The sequence below is a fragment of the Sorghum bicolor genome, chromosome 3 (assembly GCF_000003195.3).
Source record: "Sorghum bicolor cultivar BTx623 chromosome 3, Sorghum_bicolor_NCBIv3, whole genome shotgun sequence".
Taxonomy (NCBI): domain Eukaryota; kingdom Viridiplantae; phylum Streptophyta; class Magnoliopsida; order Poales; family Poaceae; genus Sorghum; species Sorghum bicolor.
Window position 1 is genome coordinate 204,109 of NC_012872.2, and position 26,144 is coordinate 230,252.

The window sequence follows — 26,144 nt, forward strand, 5'->3', positions numbered from 1 at the left end:
TAGAGACATGTTGTGCCGAGGACCTGAAGCGGTGAAGGGAGGACATGAGGATTGGATTGGCGGACCAGGAGGCCGGGTGACCAGCTGCAGTGGCTGACATCTGGGACATCGACAAGTGCAACTGTACCTGGGAATGACCGTGTTGACCAAGTCAAGACGGCGGACGTGCGAGTCGGGCGAGGCTCAGGAGGACTTGGTGGGCGTGCTGGCCGGTCGAGGATGGCGGTGACACATGTCGAGTGGCGGGAAAAGCATATGGAGTACGCTACTCGCGGCGGGTTTCACGGGTTTGGGCCTCAAAACCCGGGCGGAGGTTCCGAAGAACAGACGGCACATGGCGACATCGAGGAGTTAGCATCGAGGCTAAGATACCTCATGAAGGGCGCGGTGGCCGTCGGATCTAGGTTATATTGAGTTGGACTAAAATGTTCTTGTGGCTAGCTAGTTCGCTCAAAAATATCTAGGGGCATTTGGGAATGTTCCAGTCATCCTTTCTAGGTTTTTTCCCCTCCCCTTAGTCTTCTACTTGTGAGAGAGGTCCATAAATCCAAGAATTTGTGTAAGCACTGAGATTTGCTGCGGGAATGGAGGCCTTCACCTCCTTGTGTCCTTTGGGATTTGATTTATGAGTTGATTGTGTTCTTTGCGTTTGTGTTCTTCGCGTTCTTGTTTTCCTCCTTCTCGTTCTAGCCTCGATTCGCTGTTTTGAGACCGATTTGATTCATTCTTTTTGTGTTGGCTTGAGCTATGACATGAGTTGAGCCTTTCCACTGAAGGAAAATCAACTAATTCCTCACGAGCTCATAGATCAGGTCGATTTTGTGGCTAGGTTTTAAGAAACCCTATTTTCCCTTCTCTTTTGATTTCTCGTTGATTGGCTTCAAATTAGACGATGATCTCCTAGAAGTAGCCTACCTATTGCCTCGTGACCATATCTTTAAAATTTTGTGGCAATTGGTTTTGATTTGATAGCCTAACAATCGGATTTTTGGTTGGAGGTGATTTTCATACCTCTCTGTTCTTGCTGATTCGCGATTCGCGGACAATCCGCCAGTGAACCGCGGACAGTATAGGTGTCGGGGACACTTTTGTGTCGTTTCGGGTGTTTCTAAATATTTGAACTGTGGATAGTCCGCGAATTATTCGTGGATAGTCCACTGTTTATTTTTCCGCCAAGACTCAGAACCGGTCCAGCAAGTTTGCGTTTCTGATTTTTGAACTGCAAATAGTCCACAGCACTGTAGCAGCAGTCCGCGGTACTGTAACAGACAGTCCGGGATATTGTAGCGGACTGTCCGAGAGGTACTGTAGCAGACAGTTCGCCACCTCCAGTTTTATGCAATTCGATCTCTTTATTTGGGAGTTTGTTTCCATCGGTGTTCGAGTATTTTTTGGTGTGCCTAAAACATTACGTGTGGTATTTTGCTACCCGTTAGCACGAATATCTCACGTCTTTGGTGAGTTTTTGTTTTGGGTTGTTTGTGTGCCAAGGATCAAAAGTTTCGAAAGAAATTTGAGGCTGCCCCTCTGATCATCATTTTGGGTCCTTCAGTATCCCCTCATTTATTCTTGTATTTTGCATAAAGTTCTTCGAAGCTTGGCTTTCCCTTAACCATTTTAGAAACTATAACTTTGCTGTATCCAAAACACCTAGCGGATTTTGGAAACTGAAGTATTTTGCAAACCCACATTATAAGTCATTCCAAGATTAATACTCTAAAAATTTGCAAGCCCACATTATACTCTAAAAATTAATACTCCCTCCGTCCCAAATTATAAGTCATTCCAAGATTCTTGGAGAGTCAAAGTTTTTCAAGTTTGACCAAATTTATATAGCAAAATAATAACATTTTTTGTACCAACTATGTATCATTAGATTATTTGTTAGTTATATTTTCATAGTGTACCTATTTTATGATATAAATCTTTATATTTCTCTCTATATTTTTTGTCAAACTTTAAAATGCTTTAACTATCTAAGATTCTTGGAATGACTTATAATTTAGAACGGAGGGAGTAGTTTGCATCCAAACGGGACCTTAACCTTTACGGTAACTCGAGATATGATGTTTTGAGTTGACGAGAGATGAGCATGCATGCAGGTGAGGCGAGGTGGCCACAATGTTGCTATTTGTATATCATCCCTTGTTGAGAGGTTGAGACGACCACGCATATATATGGATGCATGATCATATATGATGTATCATCGATCAAGCATCTTGAGCTTCAGGTGCGGATCGTCTACACACGTACATACCGTCGTTGTTCTCTTCGGTGATGAGCATGAGATGGAAACTTTTAAATTAATTTAACAGTACGGCGCTGTCACACATTGGCACATACTTCATTATATATAAGTAAATAAATGACAACATATATACATGTATAAATTTGTGGACGGCGTCCGTACTGTTGGCGCTGCACATAGGAACTGGGGGTAACGAGGCACCTTTTATGGAAAGCTGACGAACGGTTGGGCATCAGCAAAATTGGATCTGCTGCTGCTTGCGATATATAGATGCAGGGAAGCCCCAAATCCGAACCGGATCCAATATCATGAAATGGATCCGATCCTTTATCGGCACCCGGCCGGCCGGTCGATGAATGGATGATGTGCACGTGTACATGTGTTGCCCCCGGCCGGCGGTAACGTATGTGGTAGGAATCTCGGGGACACACGCCACGGGCAGGCCTATATATATCACTTGCTCTTAGCTTACTGAGCTCAAAAGTTTGCAGCTGGCTTATTGTAGCTAGTGCCATAGAAAGCTAGCTATAGTTGTTGGAGCAAAAACGCTAGCAAAGCTAGCTTGCTCCTTTTTCTTTTTTGCATCCTCAACAATAATCCTGATAGATAGACAGAGACAGATATATATTGATAGTTATGGAAGGCGCAGCAGCAGGGTCAGGGTCGGGGGGTTCGTCGTCGTCGTTGGTGTTCCGTGGGTGTCATCTGCCGCCGGGCTTCCGATTCCAACCCACCGATCAGGAGATCATCGTCTGCTACCTGAAGAAGAAGATCGCCGGCACCGCCACCTCCGTCACCTCCATCATCGCCGACGTCGACATCTACAAGTTCGACCCATGGGACCTCCCTGGTGAGTCCAGTCGTCCGTCCTGATCTAGCTGCTCACAGCATCCAACAATCCATGCCGGCCGGCCGCATCATCATCCTAATTAACTTCCATATGTATACTCAAAAAATCGATCGCAAATGTATCGATCCGGGTGGCCGTCAGCAGATGGATCATATCATTCGCCTGTCTTTTCGTTCCCGGTTCGTCAGTGAAATTAGCTAGCTAGCCGATCGATGCATGTACACTCGATATCCTTTTATTAATATTGGACGATCTCTTATGGAAATTTCTCGCCCTCGCTCATCAAGCTAAGCTAGCAACGGCACCGGTGGTGGTCGTTGAGAACAAGGCCGACGGGAAGCACCGGCAGCAGCTAGCGTCTCTTCTCTTTGTCTTGTCCGCTAGATACAAACTATGCAAGGACAGGCTGGTGATACGGTGACAGATGAGGCCGCCCGCCGTCGATGACTTTTGTTTAGTCGCCAAATTTATCAGCCATTCAGCAGTGCATATATGATGATATATATGTTTCTTTGATAAACACAGCATGCATTATATATATATATATATATATATATATATATATATATATATATATATATATATATATATATATATATATATATATATATATATATATATATATATATATGACTGATATATCAATCGTTGGGAGCAACTCCAATAGTTTGCTAAAACTCACTTGGCAAATCTATATTTTTGCCAAGTCTCAAAACCAAATGCTAAGTGAAAAAAGAAGTCTTCTCCAATAATTTGTTATTTGGACTTGGCAAAAGAACTTGACATCCTAGTATTTTTGCCAAAATCACAAAATTGAGGCTCCAACAAGTTGGCAAAACTAGTTGGCAAATTGTGATACACATAATGCCAAGTGATGGAGGACTTGGCATATTTGCCAAGTGAAGGGAAAATTTTGTCAAGCTCACAAAATTGCCAAGTAGTTTTGCCAACTTGTTGGAGGCTGTTTTTTATAGTTTTGGCAAAAATCCTAGAATGCCAAGTACTTTTGGCAAATTGTTGGAGTTGCTCTAATATAATATAATTGCAGACAAGGCTATGTTCGGCGAGGGCGAGTGGTTCTTCTTCAGCCCTCGTGACCGCAAGTACCCGAACGGCGCCCGGCCAAACCGCACGGCGGGGTCGGGCTACTGGAAGGCGACGGGAACGGACAAGCCCATCCTGGCGGCCGGCGGCGCGCACTGCCTGGGCGTGAAGAAGGCGCTCGTCTTCTACCAGGGGCGGTCCCCCAAGGGCAGCAAGACGGAGTGGGTGATGCACGAGTACAGACTCCTCGACACAGACGCCGCCAGCAGGCCAACCACCGCCGCCGCCAACTCCATGAGGCTTGACGACTGGGTCCTCTGCCGCGTCCGCAAGAAGGGCGTCTCCTTGGGCCCGGCGGCGGACATGGAAGACACCACCGACTACCACCAGCAACATCATCATCAGCTGGTGCCCGAGCCCGAGCCTGACGCCGGCGTGTTTGGCGACGTCGTCATCGACGACGACTGGAACAACAGCGACGACCTGCTGCAGTACTTTATAGCCAGCGGCGCGGGGTCCCCGTCCGCCCACCATATGCCGCAGCAGCAGCATGATGATCAGGGGCCCGGACACGGACACGCCGCCGCCGAAAGCGCCGCGCCGCCGCACGCCCACCACCACCACCATGCTGGGCTGGTCTCCGTGCTGGAGTCCATCAAGAGGAACCTGTCGTTCCAGGCCATCGACGAGCTCTACCTCCTGCAGCCCAGCAGCAAGCGTGCCAACTACATGACGGCGATGCTCGACGCCGCCGCCGCCGCCGCCCACGAAAACCAACGTCGACACAGCAGCATGTCGTCGTCGCCCTCGCCCACGTGCTTCTCCATATCCGACGACACCGACGAGGTGTTCTAGCTAGCTAGCTACTCCTATATATAGCTATATATAGGTCCTGGCCTTAATTTCTACACCACGCTGCATTCTTGCTCTGGAGGGGAGGCGCTCTATGTTCGTTGACGCTCGCTACGTACCTAGCAGCGGACCGTACGTTGCCATACATCGATCCTACGTGTCTAACTACTCCGCCGGATTGATATCGGGTCTAAATTAAATGATTAGCTATAGCTTGGTACTACAACAAAGTATATTATTATATATATTTATAATTAAACTGGTACATATATATGTGCACGTAGTATTACTACAGATATATTTGCATCAAAATGTATTATTAATAATAGATCCCATGTACTTAATTAATGTTAGTCATGTGTGTATTATTATTCATGTTCTTGCTAGCTACCTGTACGTTTCTTTTATTTACGAGTGTACTTGTTAGTAGAGAGCAGCAAATTTCTTGCCTCAACTGAACACAACAGTGTAGCTTGAACAAGTATATATATGATATATCTTTATTTATTTTGTATGTTTGTGACCTGAAAGATGGCTTTATTTATAATAACAGTGCAAATATCATAATTTTTTAGTGTTATATTGCAGCCTAAAATGATTGTTTATGCGCTATTGTAGTAACCAAAAAATGTAGCTTGGGATTAGGATCTCTATTTTGAATTTAGGACATGAATAAAAAGTTGCAGCAACTAATAAACAGAAACTAAGAACAAAAACGTAGATTCATAATTAACGCAAAAAAGGCGAAACAATTAAAGAGCTATATTTATAACCTAACCTATGGTTTCTACTAAATACATATTAGGAACCCACCCAGATGCAATGCAAAGGATGAAAACATATATAGATTGCTTGGTAAATTAATCACCACTAGATAAAGATATTAAAGTATTCTAAATAATATGGGTATTGTGTTATTAGGAAATCAATAGAGAGATAGATAGAGTAAGCAGGTCATGATCATCAATAATTTTGATTTAGCCGTACGTGTGTCCTGAATTTACCCATTATAAAAAAAAATAAATACTCACATCACACGTATATATATAAGATTGTAGATTATATGCTAGAGCGCGGAGTCGACGGCTAGCTAGTAAGTACTCTCTGTTCCAATTATATATAAGTCATTTAACTTTTTTTGGTATATTAAATTTGTTATATATGTACACATAATATTGTCAGATATATAGTAAATTTGATGTACCAAAAAAATAAAGTGACTTATAATTGAAAATAGAGGAGTAGTAATCATTCTTTTATAGAGAAAAATCCTTATTTGACATCCAAAAAACTTCTCTTTCCAATTTAGCACCTAAACTTCAAATCTTCCTTATCTAGCACCAACTCAAATTTTTGTTCCCAAACTAACACTACCGTGAGTTGAGCACTTAACGGTGGTAAGTTGCATTGTGAAAAGACATTTTTACCCCTCCAAGTGTTCTAGTTATTTTTTGGCTATTTTTTCCCGAGCACTTGAACAATGGCATGCGTGAGAAGATAAACTAAAGGCATGAAAAAATGCATACACCTATTGCGATGACACAAATTATATATGAAGCAATGAGTGAACAATATAGGTTGCACCTCTAATCTGAAGAATAGTATTGCTATTCACTAAAATACATGCTTTTCTTAAATCTGCTTGGCCCATAAACAGCCCACGTCAACAGCTAGCTCAGCAGCAGGAGGCTTCCTTGTTCAATCAGCCCTACCCAGCACTGACTTATCGTAGGATTTTTAGCTTTTTTTTTACTATTTAGCTCTCCCCCTTACATCATTTCTAGATCCGCCACTCGGGACATATAAGTCTTTTTATATCTATGGCCCCAAGGTATAGTATGTCTAAAATACTGTAGTGTTAGATAGGAAAGAAAAATTTGAAGTTTAGACAAATTGGAAACACCTAAAGTTTTTATGCTAAATAAAGAAGAGTAAGTTTTTTAGTTCTTTTGTAATAGCCAGGAGGTGGCATGGCATGTGCGAAATGCATGGAGAGGAAAGTGGGGAAGACGGCATGCATTTAGTTTATCATTGACATGGGCCACGTGACCCAACACGAGGCACGTGGACAGACCCGGCCCAGCCCGGCCCAGCAGCTTGTCCCTTTTATAGCATACTCCAATATATCGACTATCATATAATGTTTGGATATCTTTCGAGATTCAAACGGGCCGGACACACTAGTATCAATAAGGTACTGCCAGAAGGCATTTTCTCCTGCCGCTGTTCTGTTCAGTCCTTCAAGCTAACACTACCATACCAATTAAGTAGAGTATTTATATATTCTACTATCTCATCAAAAAGAAAGAAGTAGGAGATATTCTAAGGGCTTGTTGGCACAGTTCAACTTTATTGGTAAATTTATTTTTTTAGAAAATAGCTTTATGATCAATTTTATAGGTGAAGTTGAGCTATTTTGAAAAAAAGTGTTTGGTAAAATAGCTTTACCAACCACTTTATGTATAGATGAGAGAAAATGGGAGAGGGTTGCAATAAGCTACTGTTTTGAGTTTCATTCCAACTCATGCCTTTGTGAGAGGAGAAGAAAAACAGCTTCACCGATGAAGCTGTTTTAGAAATAAGTATTTGGCAAAAAAAACAGCTTATGAAGCTGTTGTGAGCTATACCAAACAGACCCTAAGCATTTTCAGCACAAGATGTCACAATCATATACTCCCTTCATACCTATAAAGAAAGCCATTTAGGACAGCAACATGATCTCGAAAGCCTAACTTTAACTTCTTATTTTTATAAAAAATATTTTATCAAAAATTGGTATATGTATATTTTTATGAAAATTTTTCCAAGACAAATCTATCCATATGGTTTTCATATTTTGAAACTCAACAACTTAAAAGTGTTATTTATGATTTTCATTCATAATATTTGATTTAAACCTTGTCCAAAATGACTTTCTCTATACTCCCTCTGTCTCAAAGCTTCAACTTATAGAGTTGTCCTAAGTCAAACTTTTAAAACTTTGACCGAATTTCTAGAAAAGACGCTAAGATTTATAGTACCAAATTAATACCATTAAATTTGTCATAAAATATATTTTCATAAAATACTTTATGTCATAGATATTGATATTTTTTTTCTATAAATGGCACGGATTATAGGAGTTGAACCTCGAAGCAAGTAGGTATAGAGAGAGTATATGTACGACGTTCATCAATATAATGCAAGGGATCGGAGTGCTAATTAATGAACCGGGAGATCATCATCATCAGAGCACGCACGCACGTGCACGGCACATATGTATGCTGTATGCATGCATGCAGTATTGCAGTGCAAATAACCCCGGCCCGGCCCAAGCAGGTAGCTCCGGGTTCCGTTTTTCATCCAGCAGCACAGCAAGTATATATACAGTACGTAGTACACATGATCGAAGAAATAAATAAAGCAGGAATGAACTGCATGCACCATGCGTCATCTATCAGTACGACGTACGTAGTAAGTACATTATTGTCTCAAACTAATCCCAAACGTACGTGCGCAAAACTGCTCATCATGTCGTATCTAACAAACAGATTAATTAAGAAACATGAAGCGATCCATCATCATCGATCAGAAAGATATATAGCATCCTCTCCTGGCGTTTTTAATTTCACGCAGTTGAAGATACACTCCGATCCTTACTTTGCAGTCGTACGTCTGCAGAATAATATATCCTCGATCTACTATACCCTTGCAGATGCATGACTCTAGATGCTTCCTTGATTCGCACCGGCCCCGCCTGCCAAACCTGCAATCACCACAGCAGATGCGGCTGGATACCACACCACACATGTTACACCAATATAGGACTTAATTGAGCCCATTTCTTTAATTTTTTTACAAGATATATATATATATATATATATATATATATATATATATATATATATATATATATATATATATATATATATATATATATATATATATATATATATATATATATATATATATATATATATATATATATCGAGCACAGATGATGTTTCAGGAAAGAGAAATGTCCATATATGTTAGTAGTGGATCGAAGTGAGAAATCAGGACATGCATCTATACCCGAACGAACCTATATATATCTTGAAAAGTTGAGAACACCTCTACTCAAACAAGTCTTTATTTCATTCTGGATCTTGAATGACGAAGCTGATCGGTTTCAACGACGGCATGCAGTAGAGGAATTAGTAGTACCTGCGGGTGCGGGGTGCGGGTGCGTCGAGTGCGGGCGGGCGGCAGCTTCGTTCCAAGCGAGAAGCAGGGAGGAGGGTGCGGACATACCACCGTGCGATCGTGGGCGTGCACGGTGCAAATTAAAGTTTCCTGTTTTGACATAAACTTGGCAAAATTAAACAGGAAACAGTACGTTTACTCGCCGAGCATTCTACGATTCAAAAGATCACGCTCAGTCAACTTGTTTTCCCGCCCTGCCCTAAGCACAATTCAGTTCCCCGGCCAGAGACAGCTATTTGCCGTGCCACTGAAATTCTCTTGCAGTCTGGTAGATAATACATACCACTCTGATATCCAAACACCAAAGCAGAATGAGATCCAGTTTGCTACAAAAACATGTCCATTGCTCATCCTGACATGAGCGATATATATAAACTAGATCTGAACTACTACTAAACACCAAGAGCATGCATTCTGGCCATGGAACATATATATATATGATGCCACATCCTAACACGCCTCTGGTACAAACTTGATGCCGGTCACATATTGCTTCCTAAACCTGCAGCTGCAGGACCAAACCAAAACTGTATAAGTTATTAAGAGGCTTGCTATATTCATCCTTCCTCCAGCAGGAAAACAAGACCTAGGCACGTACAATCACCTGCCAAAAAGGTCAGCCACTAACAGCACTTCAAGTTGATGTTGCTGTTGTGGACTCATCATTTGAAGCATTGACAGTGCCATCCCCACCGAAACCTTCAAAACACAGCAGTCCCTTTAGAAAATAGAATATTTGGGGTTCAACGAAAATAAGACAATATAGATGCTTAAACAAAATGAGGAATTAGAATGTGCAGTGTAGAGAAGTACTACTTCAGTTATCACTTCTGTACATGCCTAAGCATCATCCTTTAAACCAATCCAAGCACATTTTCAAACAAAACAAAACTATTCCAAGCAGAAAGATGTTCTAGCTAGTACCAAAGCTTTCTTATCAGGTTGCAATTTCCATTTGGAGAGTGGAGACTGTGGAGTATAGCATAGCCGACAGAGACCATTATTGTTATGATCGACTACCACACATCTTGCTTCAACAAATATGTTGAGAAAACTACTGCTACAGGAATTCAGTCCAAAAGGGATGTTACGTTAATGCCACAGTTTGATTTTCTTTGAAACAAAAATATCTCGGTGTTGCCAAACATTTGGAATCATGGACAACAGACAATACATGGAAGTAAGTAACAGTTAAGCCAGAGATCATTAGTGTACCAAAAATGTCTGGACAGATGGCATAATAATAATCAAAAGTGTAAACTCTACACGAGTGTATATGCATTGGAATGAAGGAATATTCAACTGGTCAAGACATGACAAATTTTATTATGATAGTATACATTGTTCGCGAACTGACAGCATCAGTAATTGGAAAAACTTCAAACCAACAAATGGTCCACATCAACAATTCAGATAAATGTGGTCCATACATACATTGCATTCTAGGTCTAGTAACACTCTCTTGGCATGGCAGTAAGAAGCGCAATTGATTTGAACTATGTGACATTATATATATGTGATGAGGAACAAGTTCAAATCTGAGCAAATTGCACCAAGAAGAGAAGCAAACCATTCCAGTTTGCCTTGTCTAGTAGAAACAGGAACTCCTAACTCGAAAGCCATAGCATCCATTAGACCTCTAGTAAACATCAACAGGAAAAGATTTACGTTAATTGTATTTCTTATAAGAACTGAAATTCATCACTTGCGACATGTAACTGGTAGCAGTGTAGCACTGCAGGACTGCAGGTTGCTACAACATGCATGATGATCCATACGCAACTAGTGATGGATTGGAGTAAATTTGAGGAAACATCTAGTAGCAGAGCAAGGGTGTTTGATCGCCAAGTAATTAAATTAGAGGCGGATTCGTGTTTATACCTGGGGCTGCGGCTGTGCGCGCGGGGGCAGCTTGCAGGCAAGAACAGAGGACGAAGAGACGCTGTCTGGGGCCATCCCGTGAGCCTCGCACTCGACCACCTTCCTCGCACGCACGTCGACGCCGAAGAGGTGGCCATCGAGCAAGCAGTAGAGGACGTCGGGGTTGGTGGGGTGGATGAGCGCGACGACGGGTTCCTTGTCCGGCAGCCCCGCGGCCTTGTAGGTGTCGTCTGCAAAGATGTCGGCGAAGGACACCTGGTAGTCGAGCGTCCAGTCGGCCGTCTCCGGGTTGGCGAGCGTGCGCATGGTGACGGTGGGCGCGGTGCCGTGGCGCGCGGGGGTGATGTGGACGCAGCGGAAGCTGTCGTTGCTGAGCTGCACGACGCGGCGGGAGGCGATCATTCTCTCGGAGCAGTAGTAGCAGGAGCAGCGTCATCCTGGTAGTCGTCCCTAGGCCTGGGGAGCGGGGCGTAGGCCATGTCTGGGGTGTCCGCGAAGGGGTCACAGGCGAGGAGTCCCGCGGCGGTGTCGACCCACCAGAGCTTGCCGCTGTGGGAGACGACGTCGTGGAAATTCCAGATCCAGCGCGGGAGCGGGTTGCGGACGGGCTTGGTGACCCAGGCGCCGGTGTGGGACGAGAAGCAGTGGAGCGAGGCCCGGTCGCCGCCTAACATGGACTGGAACTCGACGACCATGAGGTCGCGGGCCGGTGCGGCGATGACGCCGAGGCAGGCAGCGCTGAAGATGTCGTGGGCGGGGAGGCGGTGGGCGGTGGCAGAGGCGAGGTCGAGGACGGCGTAGTCCGGCTTGGAGATGTAGCTGATGGTGAAGGTGCGCTGGACGCCGTCGGGGCCGCGGTGGACGCGCTCCTCGCCGGGGTCCTGCGCGGAGAGGGGCGGAGGCGTGATGGCGAGGAGGAGGCCCGAGGCGTCGGCGGCGAGGACGTGCGGGGAGTGGATCCTGGCGTGCGGGTCCGGGTCGGCGGGGGAGACGCGCGTGGAGACGGTGAGGTGGGAGAGGCGCGGTGGCGCGGCGAGCGCGAGGGAGATGTCGGCGCCGTCCGGGAGGTCGGCGTCGTCGGAGACGCGAAGGAGGGTGCGGAGGATGGCCCAGATCGGCGGCGGCGCCATGGCCATGGCTAGAAACGATCAGGATATCGGGTGGGGGTGAGGAGCTCGTGGGATTGCAGGGTTTGTTGGTTGGTTGGTTACCAGGGTTTTAGGCTGCAGAGCAAGCAAATTTCCTTTAATTTGTGGCTGTCTGGCTGGCTGTTTTTTTTTTTTTTTTTTTTATACAAGAGTCTGGCTGGCTTTGTTGTCGCGACGCTGCCTGACGCGCGAGGTGGAGAGTAGGAGTATGCTTTGCTGACCGGTCAAGGTGCCACTGCCCGTTGCCATTGCGTCCTTCTTCACAGCGAAGCAAGGGCAGAGGTGTGGAAATGGAAACGGAAATCGAAGGAGCCTTGTAGCTGGCTTTGGACGTTACTAGTCCTATTGGGTTTAGGTCCTGTTTAGTTCTCTACCTAAAATTTTTTCGTCCATCACATCGAATCTTTGGACAGATGCATGGAACATTAAATATGTATAAAAAAATAAACTAATTACACAGTTTGATTGAAAAACGTGAGACGGATCTTTTAAGCCTAGTTACTCCATGATTAGCCTTAAGTGCTACAGTAACTCACATGTGCTAATGATAGATTAATTATACTTAATAGATTTGTCTTGTAGTTTCCTGATGAGCTATGTAATTTGTTTTTTTATTAGTTTCTAAAAACCCCTCCCGACATCCTTCCGACACATCCGATGTGACACTCAAAAAAATTTCATCTCCAATCTAAACAAGCCCTTACATCGGTAGACAACCACAATTCCATTCTTACGGTAGTTTTGAATCAGCGAACCATACATGCCGATCGCCTACCCTTCTTCTTCTTCTTCCTCCCACTTCTCTTTCTACTTGACGTCATCATGAAAAAAAGTAAAACATTTATTTCAAATTACTATAACTTTTAAGAGAATTTTTACAATGGTTGTTTAAAAATGGACGGCTCACGAGGACCAATCCGACGGCTAAAAATACATAGGAACCAAGAGGAACTAATTAGAGATGCACCTAGTGCATATTAAATGGTGGGACCATATGCACCAAGTGTATACTAAAATTGATGGGATCAACCCTTTAAAAAAATTGAGATAATTCTTTTTGTGAAATTATTTTATGTAATTAAGGTTACAATAGTAAAATTTATAATAAAAAATAATGTTTGAGTAGTATATAAACGATTGAAGTAGTATAGTTTGTCACATGTTTATTTCTCAAATTCAATCTTATCCACTCTCTCGTCTGTCTGTTCTTCCTTTTCACCGAGAGTGTGTGTTGCGGCAGTGCCGGCTGCCAGGGCGAGGGCGAGGGCGAGGCAGGGCTGCGGCGGCGCCGGCTACCAGGGCGAGGGCGAGAGCGGACAGGAACGGGGGCATCGTGTAGATCTGGCGAAGGCGGTGTAGGAGGTGAGATCCGGGCCCGGCGGCGTACGCGCTCCTCTTCACGGCGGCGACGGCTGTCCTAGCTGCCCGGAGGGTGCAAGCGGCGTGGTGCACGCGTCCGCGAACGCGGTGGTCCAAGGTCGGTTAATCAGCCGCCACAAAGACGGTGGAATAGGGGAGATCCGGGCTCGGCGGCGTCCGTGCTCCTTGCCGAGGCGGCGGCTGTCCCCATTGCTAGGAGGGTGCGGGCTGTCCATTGTGCGCTAGGAGGGCCGGTACGCGGTGGACATGGTGTTCGACGATAGGAAGCTGGGGATCGAGCCGCAGGCCGTCCAGATCACCTCTGACGTGTTCGACAATAGCAAGCTAGGGATGGGGCCATGAGCTTGTTACCTGTTTAGCACCCACAGGTATTCTCAGAACCAAATAATTATTTGGAGATATCCAACAATGTCCAAGGTATGGTGCAAGATTATTATTCTAAAATTATGCTATACTTGCCTACCTGTATTAATCCCATTCCCCTTTGTTATTTGCAGCTTGCCACTTCGAAGGAACTTGCATATCAGGTGTCTGTAGGTGGCTGCTGGCCTTCAACTGGAAATTAATATTTCACTCTCTTCTTTAGCTTTAGTCATTGATATAGGAACTCTACTCATTGATATACGATGGGCAGCAAATGAGCAAAAGGTTCAGATCATCAGACGAACCATTCCTTAGTTATGTATACCTTCAGTTTAAGTTGATGTCTGCTTGTAATTTTTGCTGAGTTACTCCCCAATCTACCAATGTTTGAGGTAATGTGAAATGAATGCAAAAACAAATTGTTTAAGTCTATCATGTCTCAGGTCCAGAAACAATTCTCGTGCTTATGATTTTTGACATAAAAAATGTGACCACATTCCTGTAATACGTGGGCAACCATATATAACTCCCTTCTGCAATTCAACAACTCGAACTCACTAAGATATAGTCCATACAACTAGAGAGAAATTTTTGTGAACTTAATGTGTGACCTCAACCACAGTAACAGCTCATAGGGAGACACAAATTTGATCCATAATTACCTGTCCTCTATAGCCGGTCCCTCCAAGATCACGTATACTCAACCACCTAGCTGATTCCTTGATCGGAGTAACCGGCTTGTTGTCAGGCGGAGACACGAGATTGTGTCCTTCAGGTGCGTGTGGGCGAGGCGTGCGTGGGGAAGGGGTGGAGGAGGAGCCGCAACTACCATGTTAACCTTCCACTCATAAAAATAATTAGCACTAATTAATTACTTAGGAACCAGGAGGAACTAAGAGGTACTCCCAACCACTGTAAAAGAGCTCAACTTTTAAATAATGTATCTATTTTTAATTTCGTCTACACCGGTGTGTTCAACGTGACGAGGCGAACAAAACTAGACCCCACTTCTGTATGTTTCGAAGTTTTTTATTTTTCTAGTAGCAATTTATTTATATTAACTTATAACATATAAGTTATATTGCTAATTTATTCTGCTAAGTTATGCTGCTAACCTATTATGCTAAGTTGTATTGTATAACTTCTGTTTGTGTATAATAACTGTGTAACTTTCTATATACACTAGCGTATTAGTTGTGTAACTTATATACATAAGTTGTATTGTGTAAATTATGTCTTCCTCTATTCCAAATTATAAAATATTTTGATATTTCTACATATATTGATTTTGTTATGTATATATATATATATAGTTGTGTCTAGATACATAGTAAATTCAATTTAGAAAAGTCAATATGCCTTATAATTTGAAATAGTGGGAGTAAACTTATGTACATAAGTTATATAGTATAACTTTTTTGAGAACGACTAAGTTAGCAATGTTGAGTTATTCCTCGAACTTATGTTGTCTAGAAGCACTGCTAAGTTAGTACTGTTAAGTTTATCGTGAACGTTATGCTTTTAAATTCCGTTTTATAAGTTATGAGCACTGCTTCTTAAAAAAATAAAAAATTAAAGAACAAGTGATCTAGCAAAAAAAAGTGAAAAGAGAATCGAATGCCTTAAAAGAGAAAGAGAAACCATTATTGTTCTGTCCAAAAATAAAGTAACATATGCACTTTCCAAAAAAAAGAAAAGAAAATAGCTGTCGGAAATTGACCGCTGCTTTCATTTCCGCTGAACGTTCGTAAAATAGTGGCGTCCATATTACTCCCTCCATCCCAAATTGTAAGTCATTCCAAAAATCCTGGAGAGTCAAAGTATTTTCACGTTTGACCAAAATTATAGAGTGAAATCTAACGTAAAGTGAGTATACTATGAAAATATAATTAAGGAAGAATCCAATGATATTTAGTTGGTATCATAATAATTATTATTTTATCATATAAATTTGGTCAAACTTTGAAAAGTTTGACTCTCCAAGATTCTTAGAATAACTTACAATTTGGAATAGAGGACTTACATTAAATATTAAATATGGATAAAAAAAATAAATAATTATACAGTTTGTATGTAATTTATAAAACAGATATTTTAAGTCTAGTTAATTTATGTTTAGACACTAATTAACAAATAAAATAAAAATGCTAAATACGCTCTTAGGCGGGTCAAGGTGTACCCGTGAACCACCAGCACGAGCACTGACTGCACTGAATTGAACAAAACACATGTACCGACTCCAGCAGAATGTTACAGTCACAGAAATCCATCGAGGCCTTGTTTAGTTTCAAAATATTTTGCAAAATCGACACAGTAGTTTTTTCGTTTGTATTTGACAAATATTGTCCAATCATGGACTAACTAGGCTCAAAAGATTTGTCTCGTCAATTTTGATCAAACTGTACAATTAGTTTTTATTTTTGTTTATATTTAATACTTTATGCATGTGTCTAAAGATTCGATGTGACGGAGAATATAAAAAATTTTGCAAAATTTTTTAGAAACTAAACAAGGCCCGAATGCAAAACACACACACACAATCTTTCCTTCATCGCCATGCCTCCGAAATAATATTGCACTGTGCATTAACGCACAAACAGCAGTAACACAACAAACCAGGAAGCAGATCGAGATGCCGTACCCTTACACTAGCTACGAGAACATGTCCATTTATCTATACTGGTATAGTATATTCATCGATCCTTAGTAGATGATGAAATGAGATATAGTAGGTAATACTCCATCATCAAGCTTATACATAGATCCCAGCCCGTACTAGCTTCATCTACCGACTCCAGCATCATATTATTGCTTTCCTAGCTAATCCTGCAGGGCAAAAGCAAGATACATACTATCAGAGATCGCAAGTGCTTGCTCTTGCTATGTACATACACTTGAGAATATCATGCAAACTGTGTCATGTTGCAGCAAACACAACATCTAATAAACAAAACTTCACCTCACCTGCCAAAAAACTGACCACTGTCCCCAACTCCAACTCTTCTTGTTGATCCAACCTTCTGTAGTGACGAAAAGCTTCAATGACAAAATCAAAGATCAGTTAGAGAATAGGAACAAGAAGCCATCAACATGCATACATGCGATGCACAAACTTGTTGGTCTGCAGAAAACTGTGTTATAATGAAGATCAAACAACAATCTCTCGCACTGAATATCTCAATTGGGATGTGCAAAGGGTTCAGTACACTACACTTAAATGATATAATTACCGAATTACGAGGACTACAAATAACAGCCAGCACAATGTTGCCAAAATTCTATCGGGCATCCTAGAAATGTACTTTAACCACCAACATGTCTATCAATCCTTGCAGAAAAATACCCATGTAGCAAAGTTTACTATCTTATTATTGGTTTATTATAAGGTTGCGATTTCCATATCAAAATATGCAGAGTCTAGGCCAACAAAAACATTTGTAGTACCCCGCTTCCACAAATCTACTTCCTAATAAGAAAACAATAGAAAAAATGTTGCTACGAAGAGAGAAAGGGACAGTGACATCCTAGTTTGACAAAATTCTTTAATATTGCTACTAGGACAGAAAGGAATGATGATACACTATGTTAAATGTCATAGTTTGAAAAAAATACTTTCCATCATGCTAATGCTATGGAATCATGGATTTCAGACAATCAACAATTGACCCTGGAGAGTAACAGTCTATTAGTAAAAGCTCATGAGCAGTTCCACATTTCCAAGCTAGAGCAGCAGAGGTGACACTAAGGCCTTGTTTAGTTCCCAAAAACTACCAAAAATTTTCAAGATTCTCCGTCACATCGAATCTTACAACACATGCATGAAGCATTAAATATGGATAAAAATAAAAACTAATTACACAGTTTATCTATAAATCGCGAGAAGAATCTTTTGATCCTAGTTAGTCTAAGATTGGACAATATTTGCCACAAACAAACGAAAGTGCTACAGTATCCGAGGCCAAAATTTTTTGTAAACTGAACAAGGCCTAAGGCAATCGAATTCTGAGCCAAAGGATACCCAAAAATGTTCAAACATATACTCTGTATAAGATATGTTTTACTATTCCAAAACTTTTCATCAGACGGCATATATCATTCGTGTCAAAGATGTTATAAACCTGAATGTACAAGCATCACAATCAGTTCACTCGATCATCAGGTAAAAAGTACAACAAAGTTTATGATAAATACAATACTGTGCATTGTTAATTTGACACCATTAGAAACAAAACCAAAAATAAAGTAAAGGAGCCAACACTTATTCCAGCCATATATCCGGCCTCCAATAAACTACAATAAGCTTTGCATCATGCTAGATCCCATAGAGTATATGACACTACCTTTGCAGGCACTATTCCAAAACTTTTAATCACATTTCATATTAATCGACTCAAAGATGTTATGAACCTGAGTGTACAAGCATCGCAATCAGTAAACTCATCAGGTAAAAGTACAATAAAGTTTGTGATAAATACATTCTCTGCATTGACAATTTGACACCATTAGAAACCAAAAATAAGTGAAGGAGCCCACACTTATTCCAGCCATATATATCTAACTTCCAAACTTGCTAGATCCCATAGAGTATATCACACTACCTTTGGAGGCACTAAGAGGCACAATCGATTTCAAGTATGAACACTTATATAAGTATGTCTGAAGTTGCAACAAGGAGAGAAGCAATACGTGCCTCTGTGTCAGTAGAGACATGAACTACTATATGCTAGTATAACTGAACCGGGGATTTGAATGAATTCGACGATCGTGATCCGAGAATAAGGCGAGTACCTGCGGGTGCGGGTGCGATTGCTGCGGCGTAGTCGGGCGGCAGCTCCCAGGCGCGAACGGAGGCGGAAGATGGGTTGTTCCCGAGCCCGTGGGCCTCGCACTCGATCAGCTTCTTGGCGCGCATGTCGAAGGAGAAGAGGTAGCCGTCGAGGAAGAAGTAGAGCACGTCGGGGTTTTTTGGGTGGATGAGCGCGAAGACGGGGTCCTTGTCCGGTAGCCCGGCCGCCTTGAAGGTGTCGGAGGCCCGGATGTCGGCGAAGGAGAGCTTGTACTCGGGATCCGTCCAGTCGCCCGTCTCGCGGTCGTCGAGCGTGCGCATGGTGATGAACGTGGGTGCGGCGCTGGCGCCGTGGGCGTGGCCCCTGGGCTTGCGGATCTGGACGCAGCGGAACTTGGCGTCGCTGAGCTGCACGTAGCGGCGGCCGATGATTCCTCTCTCGAATTTGGATTCCAAGTCAGAGGAGAAGCGACGGTCTTGGTCGAAGTCGACGTCGACGTCCGGGAGAGGGACGAAGCTGAATGGGGGAGGGGGTGTCTTGCGGAAGGGTTTGCAGCAGGTGAGGAGGCCGGCGTTGGTGTCGATCCGATCCACCAGATTTTGCCGTGGTGGGAGACGACGTCGTCGAAGACCCAGTACCTGTCGCGCGGGCACCTCATCGTGCTGGTCTGGTCTGGGGAGGCTTCATACTCGGTGCGCCAGTTGCGGGTCCTTGACCAGTAGCGGACGAGGGTGTCCTCTTCGCCTCCACTGCCCACAGTGAAGTGGAAGTCGGCGAGAAGGAAGGAGACCGACGGGGCGAGGGTGAGGAAGGAGACGCGCGGGGGAGCTTGGACGTTGAGGGAGAGGGCGAAGTCGTGCGGGAGGGAGGGGTGTGTCGGAGACGCGCGGGGTGGTGGAGAGGATAATCCACGACGGCGGCGGCGCCATTTTTGCTTGCTTGGGAGTTGGGAGTCCGTTGGGATTCCGGCGCGCTCTTTCGATCTCTGGTGTGGCTGGGGTGGGAAGCGGAAGTCTGGGAGGGGGCAAATAAAGCCTGGGGCCCCCTCCTTTTGTGTCGTGGTGTGCCTGATGCCCTGTGGCGTCAAAATTCCGTGGGGATCATTCAAACCATGCGGGGGCAGCCAACAAACATGCCACAGTAATAATCGAATGAAAAAAACAGTAATAATCCGCTGATGCTGTAGTGATGCCATTTGAAATGAAATTGGAGTTTCTTTTCCAAAAAAAAAAAGAAAGAAATTGGAGCGAGGATGAAGAGGCAGACGGAGGAGTAATCGAGTAATCAGGGCGCCTCGATCGTCTGGCAGCGCCAGAGAGCCAGCCAGGCAGAGATAGCACGGTGTGCACTGGATGGAATCCGATCAGAACAGCAGCAGGCAGAGCAGAGGCAGGCACGCACGCATGCTTTTTGCTTTTGCGCCGTTTGCCAGTCTCTCTCTCTACCCTTCTCTCGCTTGGTCGGTACGGTCACCCATGGCTTTTGGCTGTTGCCGTGAACCCGTGTGCCGTGGCGCGGCCGCAGCTGGACACGGGAGCATTACAACCATTCCCTCCTAGCGATCGAAAATAAACTAGATCCCAACCAAAAAAAAAATCTCAGAGTAAATGCACTCTTATAGATAGCTTGTTGCGTTACGCATATAGGCATACTAATTCATAAACGACCACTCACGTTCAAACTTCAAAGGGATCCCCATACGCAGTCATACAAGATAAACTTCGTCTCCAGCAGTCAAATTACCAAAACATGCATAACATGGTACTAGTAATTCCATCACCAAAAAAAAAAAAAAAAACAGAGAAAACTAGCTAGCACCCTGGGTGCAACGCCAGATCACAATATATATTACGCCCTTCAACAACTTGATTGCTTCCTCAACCTGCAACACAGAGCTGACCAAAATCGCAGTGTAAGACAACGATGCAAAACCAAAACAGTACCGTGCAAGACAGCGATTCTTTACATGTAATGATGTTGTTCTTATGTTCTACAAAACAGAATCTACTGCAGATTGTCATCCTAAACAACTTGAGCCTCACCTGCCAAAAAGATAACACTAGTAATCCCCAGCCTCAGCTCTTCATCTTAGATATTCACTGATGATGCTAGTGTCGCAGCGACATCATCTGGTCCATCCTCAGTACTCTCCTTGGCAAAATCTTCAGAAAACATAATATATCAGTCACACTATAAATAAGACCATTACACCTTTTCTTTTGAAAACACGATATATAATAGTACCTTTGAGATAATACTAATGTGAACGCAAGGCTATTAACATGATGGCGAAAAAAATTGGTTACAACATAAGATCATTTAATCTTTTCTACCGTCTTTTGTGGGAAACAAGAACAAGAAATCAATCCATACAAAGTAGAAAGCACCAATCTCCTGGGTAGAGGATATTTTGATGTCATTGCGCGCACACCTAAGTTTATGCCAGATTAGAAAGAATTATCCACTGAAGTTTCATTGCAGCTAGGCAGTGAAACACAGCATTTCAAAATAAACTGAGCAACACAACATTTGAAACCAAACTGGCCATCTTAAACAATTTACCTAATTATGTCTAAAATGTACAAGTACCTTGAAGCATTGTACTTTAATTTCTTACAATTCAACCAAAAAGATATCCACCTAGCTAGCAGGCTAACAAAGCTTTTTCTTATGGATTTATAAGGTCACACAGTTTAATTACAGTGGAAAATATGCTGCACATTCAAGGCCAACTATGACCATTTATAGGATCAGCTAGCCCAATCAGCCTCTAAGGCATACATCAATCAGATAGGGAAAAAAATGCGAGTTCAGCTCGAAATACTATGAATGCTCTGTTCATGTCATTTCAAAAAAAAAAAAAACTTGCTTATTAGCGAAGTCAAGTATGTGAATTCTTGGATACATAGGCAACACAGCAGATAATTACAACTGGGGAGGCAACTTAGAGTAACTTGCTCATGAGCAGTATTCTACAATACCAGATCCCAAGAGCAACAGATGCCACATAAAGAGGAGAAGCAAATTTAGCAGATAAAGTAATTAAAATAATTCAACTTGTATACTTTCTGTAAGATATGTTCCACATTAATGAAGTATTCTAAAATGTCCCATCATATGACACAATAATCAAATCAAAGGTGTCCAACCTAAGTGCATGTGCATTATTGCAATCAAAGAATTCAAGATATTCTGTAGCTGAAACTAACATATTTGTTAGTATGATAAACCCACTGTTGTGTACTGATGCCAACAGAAATTGGAAAGAGGATGAAGAAGATAGCAGTTCAGTAGTTATCAAATTAACCTACAAGCAGGAAGTTCCAAACTTATTACTATAGATGAAATTAATGCGTGCATTGTGGCATCCTAGATTTGATCAAGCTATCGTATCAGGCACTAAAAAGTAGGAAAATAGTTTATTGAGATAAACCAAGTTGTTTATGAAATGCCATCTACTCTTAATAAAACCATGCATCACAATCCTCGGACCAGATCAAGTCAAAGATAAAGGCCTAATGTAGAACCAGGATTCCAGGAGATATCCATATGTATATGTGGCAGCTGCTAATAATTAAATAAAATACCATGCATGCTAGAGCTTTACATGATAGATCAAGACATGTAAAACTGTTCTTTGATTAACCAGGTAAAAAAAAACTACTCCTATTTGGTGTAGGATTACACATTTGGGATATTAGTTTCAGGCTTAAGCAAAGCAGTTGGTAAACTGCATGAGATGGTACAGCATGAAAGTGCAATCATCGATATGTATGCTCGAAGTAAGTAATTAACTAGTCTTTTGGTACAATTGCAACGAAGAAGAGCATGCAACCCAATCCAAGGCATTGCTAGCTCATGCAGTGTGAGTAAAACTAGATCAAGCAGAGACACTCCAGCATCAATATAATGATCGAGTACTACAGCAGCATGCAAAGTGTGGAGTGGTACCTGGTGGGGAACGGGAAAGAGGTTGCGGCAGCTGCCAGGCGTAGACGAAGCGGGTGGAGACGAGGTTCCTGGGCGGATCGACGAGGTGGTAGAGGTCGCAGGCGACGACGGCGCGGTCACGCAAGTCGACTCCGACGAGATGGTCCTCCAGGAAGAAGTAGACGACGGCGGGGTCGTCGGGGTGGATGAGCGCGAGGACGGGGATCTTGGCGGGGAGGCCAGCGGCCTTGTAGGTGTGGTGCTCCCAGATGTCAGTGAAGCTGGCCTCGTGCTCCAGCGCCCACTCCGTGGAGTCGGCGTCGGGCAGCGTCCAGACGCTGACCTGGAGACCGCCGCGGCTGTCACGGTTCCTGTACATGTCGACGAAGCACAGCCTGCCGGCGCTGACTCTGACGGCGCGGTACCTGTGGATCACCCCTGCCGCCTGGCCGTACGGGATCTCCTTGGCCGGCGGTAGCGGGACGACGGCGAGGACCGGCTTATCGGAGCAGGGGTCGCAGGCGACGAGGCACCACGAGAGGTCGACCCACCAGAGCCTGCCATGGAGCGCGACGACGCCGTGGGTGCCCAGGGGACGGGCGGGGAGCGGGTAGTCGACGGTCTTGTCGACCCACTCGCCAACGTCGGAGGAGAAGGAGATGAGGGTGGCGTGGTCATCGCCGAGGAAGGTTTGGAGCTCGGCGACGACGTAGCCGGAGCCGTCGGGGGAGGCGAGGATGCCGAGGTGGCCCGCGTTCATGACGAGCTCGGGCTCGGGGAGGGCGAGCGCGGAGGGGTCGGCGACGGAGTCGGCGTTGGCGTGGAGGACGAAGTAGCCGGCGACGTTGGCGAGCCAGCAGAAGGACTGGTGGTCGGGGCGGTCGATGATGGTGGGTCCCTTGGCGCGGCCCTGGTCGGCGTGGAGGAGGAGGAGGCCGGAGGGGTCGGCGGCGAGGAGCTTGGGGTAGTTGTGGGGCGTGACCTTGTCCGGGAAGATGCGCTTGGGGATGGTGAGAAGGGAGATGCGCGGGGGCGCGGCGAGGTCGATGGAGGGGTTGGCGGCGGCGGCGGAGACGCGCGGGATGGCGCCGAGGATGACCCAGGACGAGCGCGGAGGCTCAGAGGGGGACGGCATTTCCGGCCGGAGGCGGAGGCGGCGCGGCCGAGGAGAAGAGAGAAGGGAGCCAGGCCCTCGCTGTCGCTGGCAGGGCAGTTGGACGCAGCGCAGGTCTGGTGCGCAGCGTGCTCTGCTCTGCTGCCGGAGCCGGAGCCGGACGGACTCCTTTTTGATTGCCTGCAAAAAAAAGCTGCAATTGCAACCAACCAGGGAATCACCTAGACCGAAAACCAAAAACTTTTTAAGATTATCCGTGACATCAAATCTTGGAACATATACTTTAAGCATTAGATATAGACGAAAATAAAAACTAATTGCACAGTTTACCTGTAAATCACGAGATGAATCTGTTGAGCCTAGTTAGTCCATGATTACATAATATTTGTCAAATAAAAACGAAAATGCTACAGCATCAAAATCCAAAAAGTTGTTGGATGCCTTAGTTTTCGTCCAATAATTTTTCTGTTCTATCTCATTCGAATCTTTAAGTTATAATTTAAAAAATAACTAATTACCTTGGATATGGTACCAATTATCAACTTTGGTGGAGGATGGATGGTGGGAAACTTTAGATGAGATGAAAAACATGTTTTCTTATTTTTCTTGAATGAAGAGTAACAAAGAGAAACTGTGTATATACTAGAAAAGTTAGTGAATTTTAGATAGAAGAAGATATGAAACTAAAGTTGAGTAAAATGAGGGAGGGTTTGTCATGGTAACTGTAACGACAAGTCATCATGGACGCTGCCTTGTATCCATTTAATCAAGGAAATTTAGATCGTGTCCATATAGTAGTACTATCAATTAGCCAAGTTAACGGAGTTTTCAGAGGTGGCAGGCACCAACGTTTAGGTAGGGTTATTATAACTATGGTAGCAACACACTTACTGTATGTGGACATTGGTAACTTCATTACTCAGCTATGTCATTAGAGACAATTACATCAACATATTTTCAGAGACAAAGTTAGTTGGTCCCCTTGAATGCAACCATGCATATATAACCCAAAAGCAGCAGGTATAGCATTGCCAACTCTACTTAGGAAATTACAATCAAAATTACTAAAGTTCACATGAGCTAAAAACTCCGGCAGTGCACCTTGAAAAGCATTGCATCAAAGATGTCCGATCTCATTGCTTGCTTGACCATCCGTTTCCAGGATATAAGTTTGCCGCTGCCTGAACAGGATAGGATTAGGGTTTAGGGTTTAGGGTTTAGGCGGTAGTGCCAGCCCCAGTATAAGTTTGATCTTGCTCCCAAACCACCTCCGATTCACGTCGCAAGTACTACCTGTGACTGTGACTGGGTTCCAGATTTTGTGCCATCTCCAAGGTCCCGCTCCCGCCACACCAGCACCAGCCGTGTGGTGATGGATGGATGGGATTCCTGGTTCCCGACTTGGGCCAAAAGTGTGGGCCTCCACGCGGCCCTATAGTGACGAGTAGCAGCAGCAGCGCAATGCCACAACGAGGACGATGACCGACCGACCGACCGATCTGTCGGCCCGATCCGAGCTGCAACTGCAACTGACCTGGAGCCTGGAACCAAATCAAATCCTAAATATGGACCCCCATTGTCTATTTGCTGTATTAAGGTGGTGCTTGGTTACCAGGAGATTTTTAGAATCCAGATAAACAATCTAAGCATGTTTCATTAGATTTCATATCTGTGTGTCAAAATCCAACACAACCAAACCCGTTCGGATGGGATTTTATTTAGGTTTTTAAGATTTTTCTATTTATCCAGATTCTTAAAATGTACTAGTAACCAAACGGGATACTAGTATTTGCCATGCGACGTCTATACCAGTGATATATACTCTCTCACTCACTCCTGGAAGCGCCGGTTAAAATTTTAAAGTTTAATTAACTTTATAAAAAAGAGCATCAATATTTATGATATAAAATGAGTATCTTATAAAAAATATATTTTATGATAAACCTAATGATATTAATTTGATATTGTAAATATTAACTTTTTTTTTCTAAAAATTCAGTTAAAGTTTTAAAAGTTTGACTTAAAACAACTCTACAAGTTAAACTTTTAGAACAACTCTAGAAGTTAAACCTTTTAGAACAACTCTAGAAGTTGAACAGTATCTCGAACACGATGCAGGTACTAATTTCTTACTTTCTACTGTATATACAAACAAGAAGAGCTGAATAGGTGGCAGCGGCTTAACTGTAAAAATGCTGCCGTGCCGCGTGCGTAAATTTAACGTAATTGCGTTGTTTAGTGTCTTTTTTTTTTCAAAAATGAACATCGTACCATTTTTATTTGTATTTAACAAATATTATCTAATCATAAACTAACTAGGGCC

General features: G+C 43.6%; 4 protein-coding genes across 5 annotated transcripts; 1 reads left to right on the top strand and 3 right to left on the bottom strand.

Moving 5' to 3' along the window:
• Positions 2,775-4,997, top strand: LOC8078070 (NAC transcription factor 25). The gene is made up of 2 exons (XM_002454821.2): positions 2,775-3,098; positions 4,147-4,997. The coding sequence occupies exons 1-2, from the start codon at positions 2,885-2,887 to the stop codon at positions 4,995-4,997; spliced, it is 1,065 nt and encodes a 354-aa protein (XP_002454866.1). The 5' UTR covers positions 2,775-2,884.
• LOC8077544 lies at positions 11,388-12,297 on the bottom strand. The gene has a single exon (XM_021456004.1). The coding sequence runs from the start codon at positions 12,233-12,235 to the stop codon at positions 11,498-11,500; it is 738 nt and encodes a 245-aa protein (XP_021311679.1). The 5' UTR covers positions 12,236-12,297; the 3' UTR covers positions 11,388-11,497.
• LOC110434112 lies at positions 16,533-20,476 on the bottom strand. Its single transcript, XM_021457833.1, has 6 exons — positions 20,452-20,476; positions 20,271-20,350; positions 19,371-19,852; positions 18,779-19,293; positions 16,955-17,026; positions 16,533-16,816 (listed from the first exon to the last, which is right to left on the bottom strand). The coding sequence occupies exons 1-6, from the start codon at positions 20,474-20,476 to the stop codon at positions 16,791-16,793; spliced, it is 1,200 nt and encodes a 399-aa protein (XP_021313508.1). The 3' UTR covers positions 16,533-16,790.
• LOC8078071 lies at positions 20,376-23,901 on the bottom strand. Of its 2 annotated transcripts, XM_021456486.1 has the most exons (3): positions 22,729-23,873; positions 20,820-20,939; positions 20,376-20,672 (listed from the first exon to the last, which is right to left on the bottom strand). In XM_021456486.1, the coding sequence occupies exons 1-2, from the start codon at positions 23,840-23,842 to the stop codon at positions 20,866-20,868; spliced, it is 1,188 nt and encodes a 395-aa protein (XP_021312161.1). In that variant the 5' UTR covers positions 23,843-23,873; the 3' UTR covers positions 20,376-20,672; positions 20,820-20,865. The 2 variants fall into 2 exon arrangements, with proteins under 2 accessions (XP_021312161.1, XP_021312162.1); XM_021456487.1 differs by having other exon boundaries at positions 20,376-20,939; positions 22,729-23,901.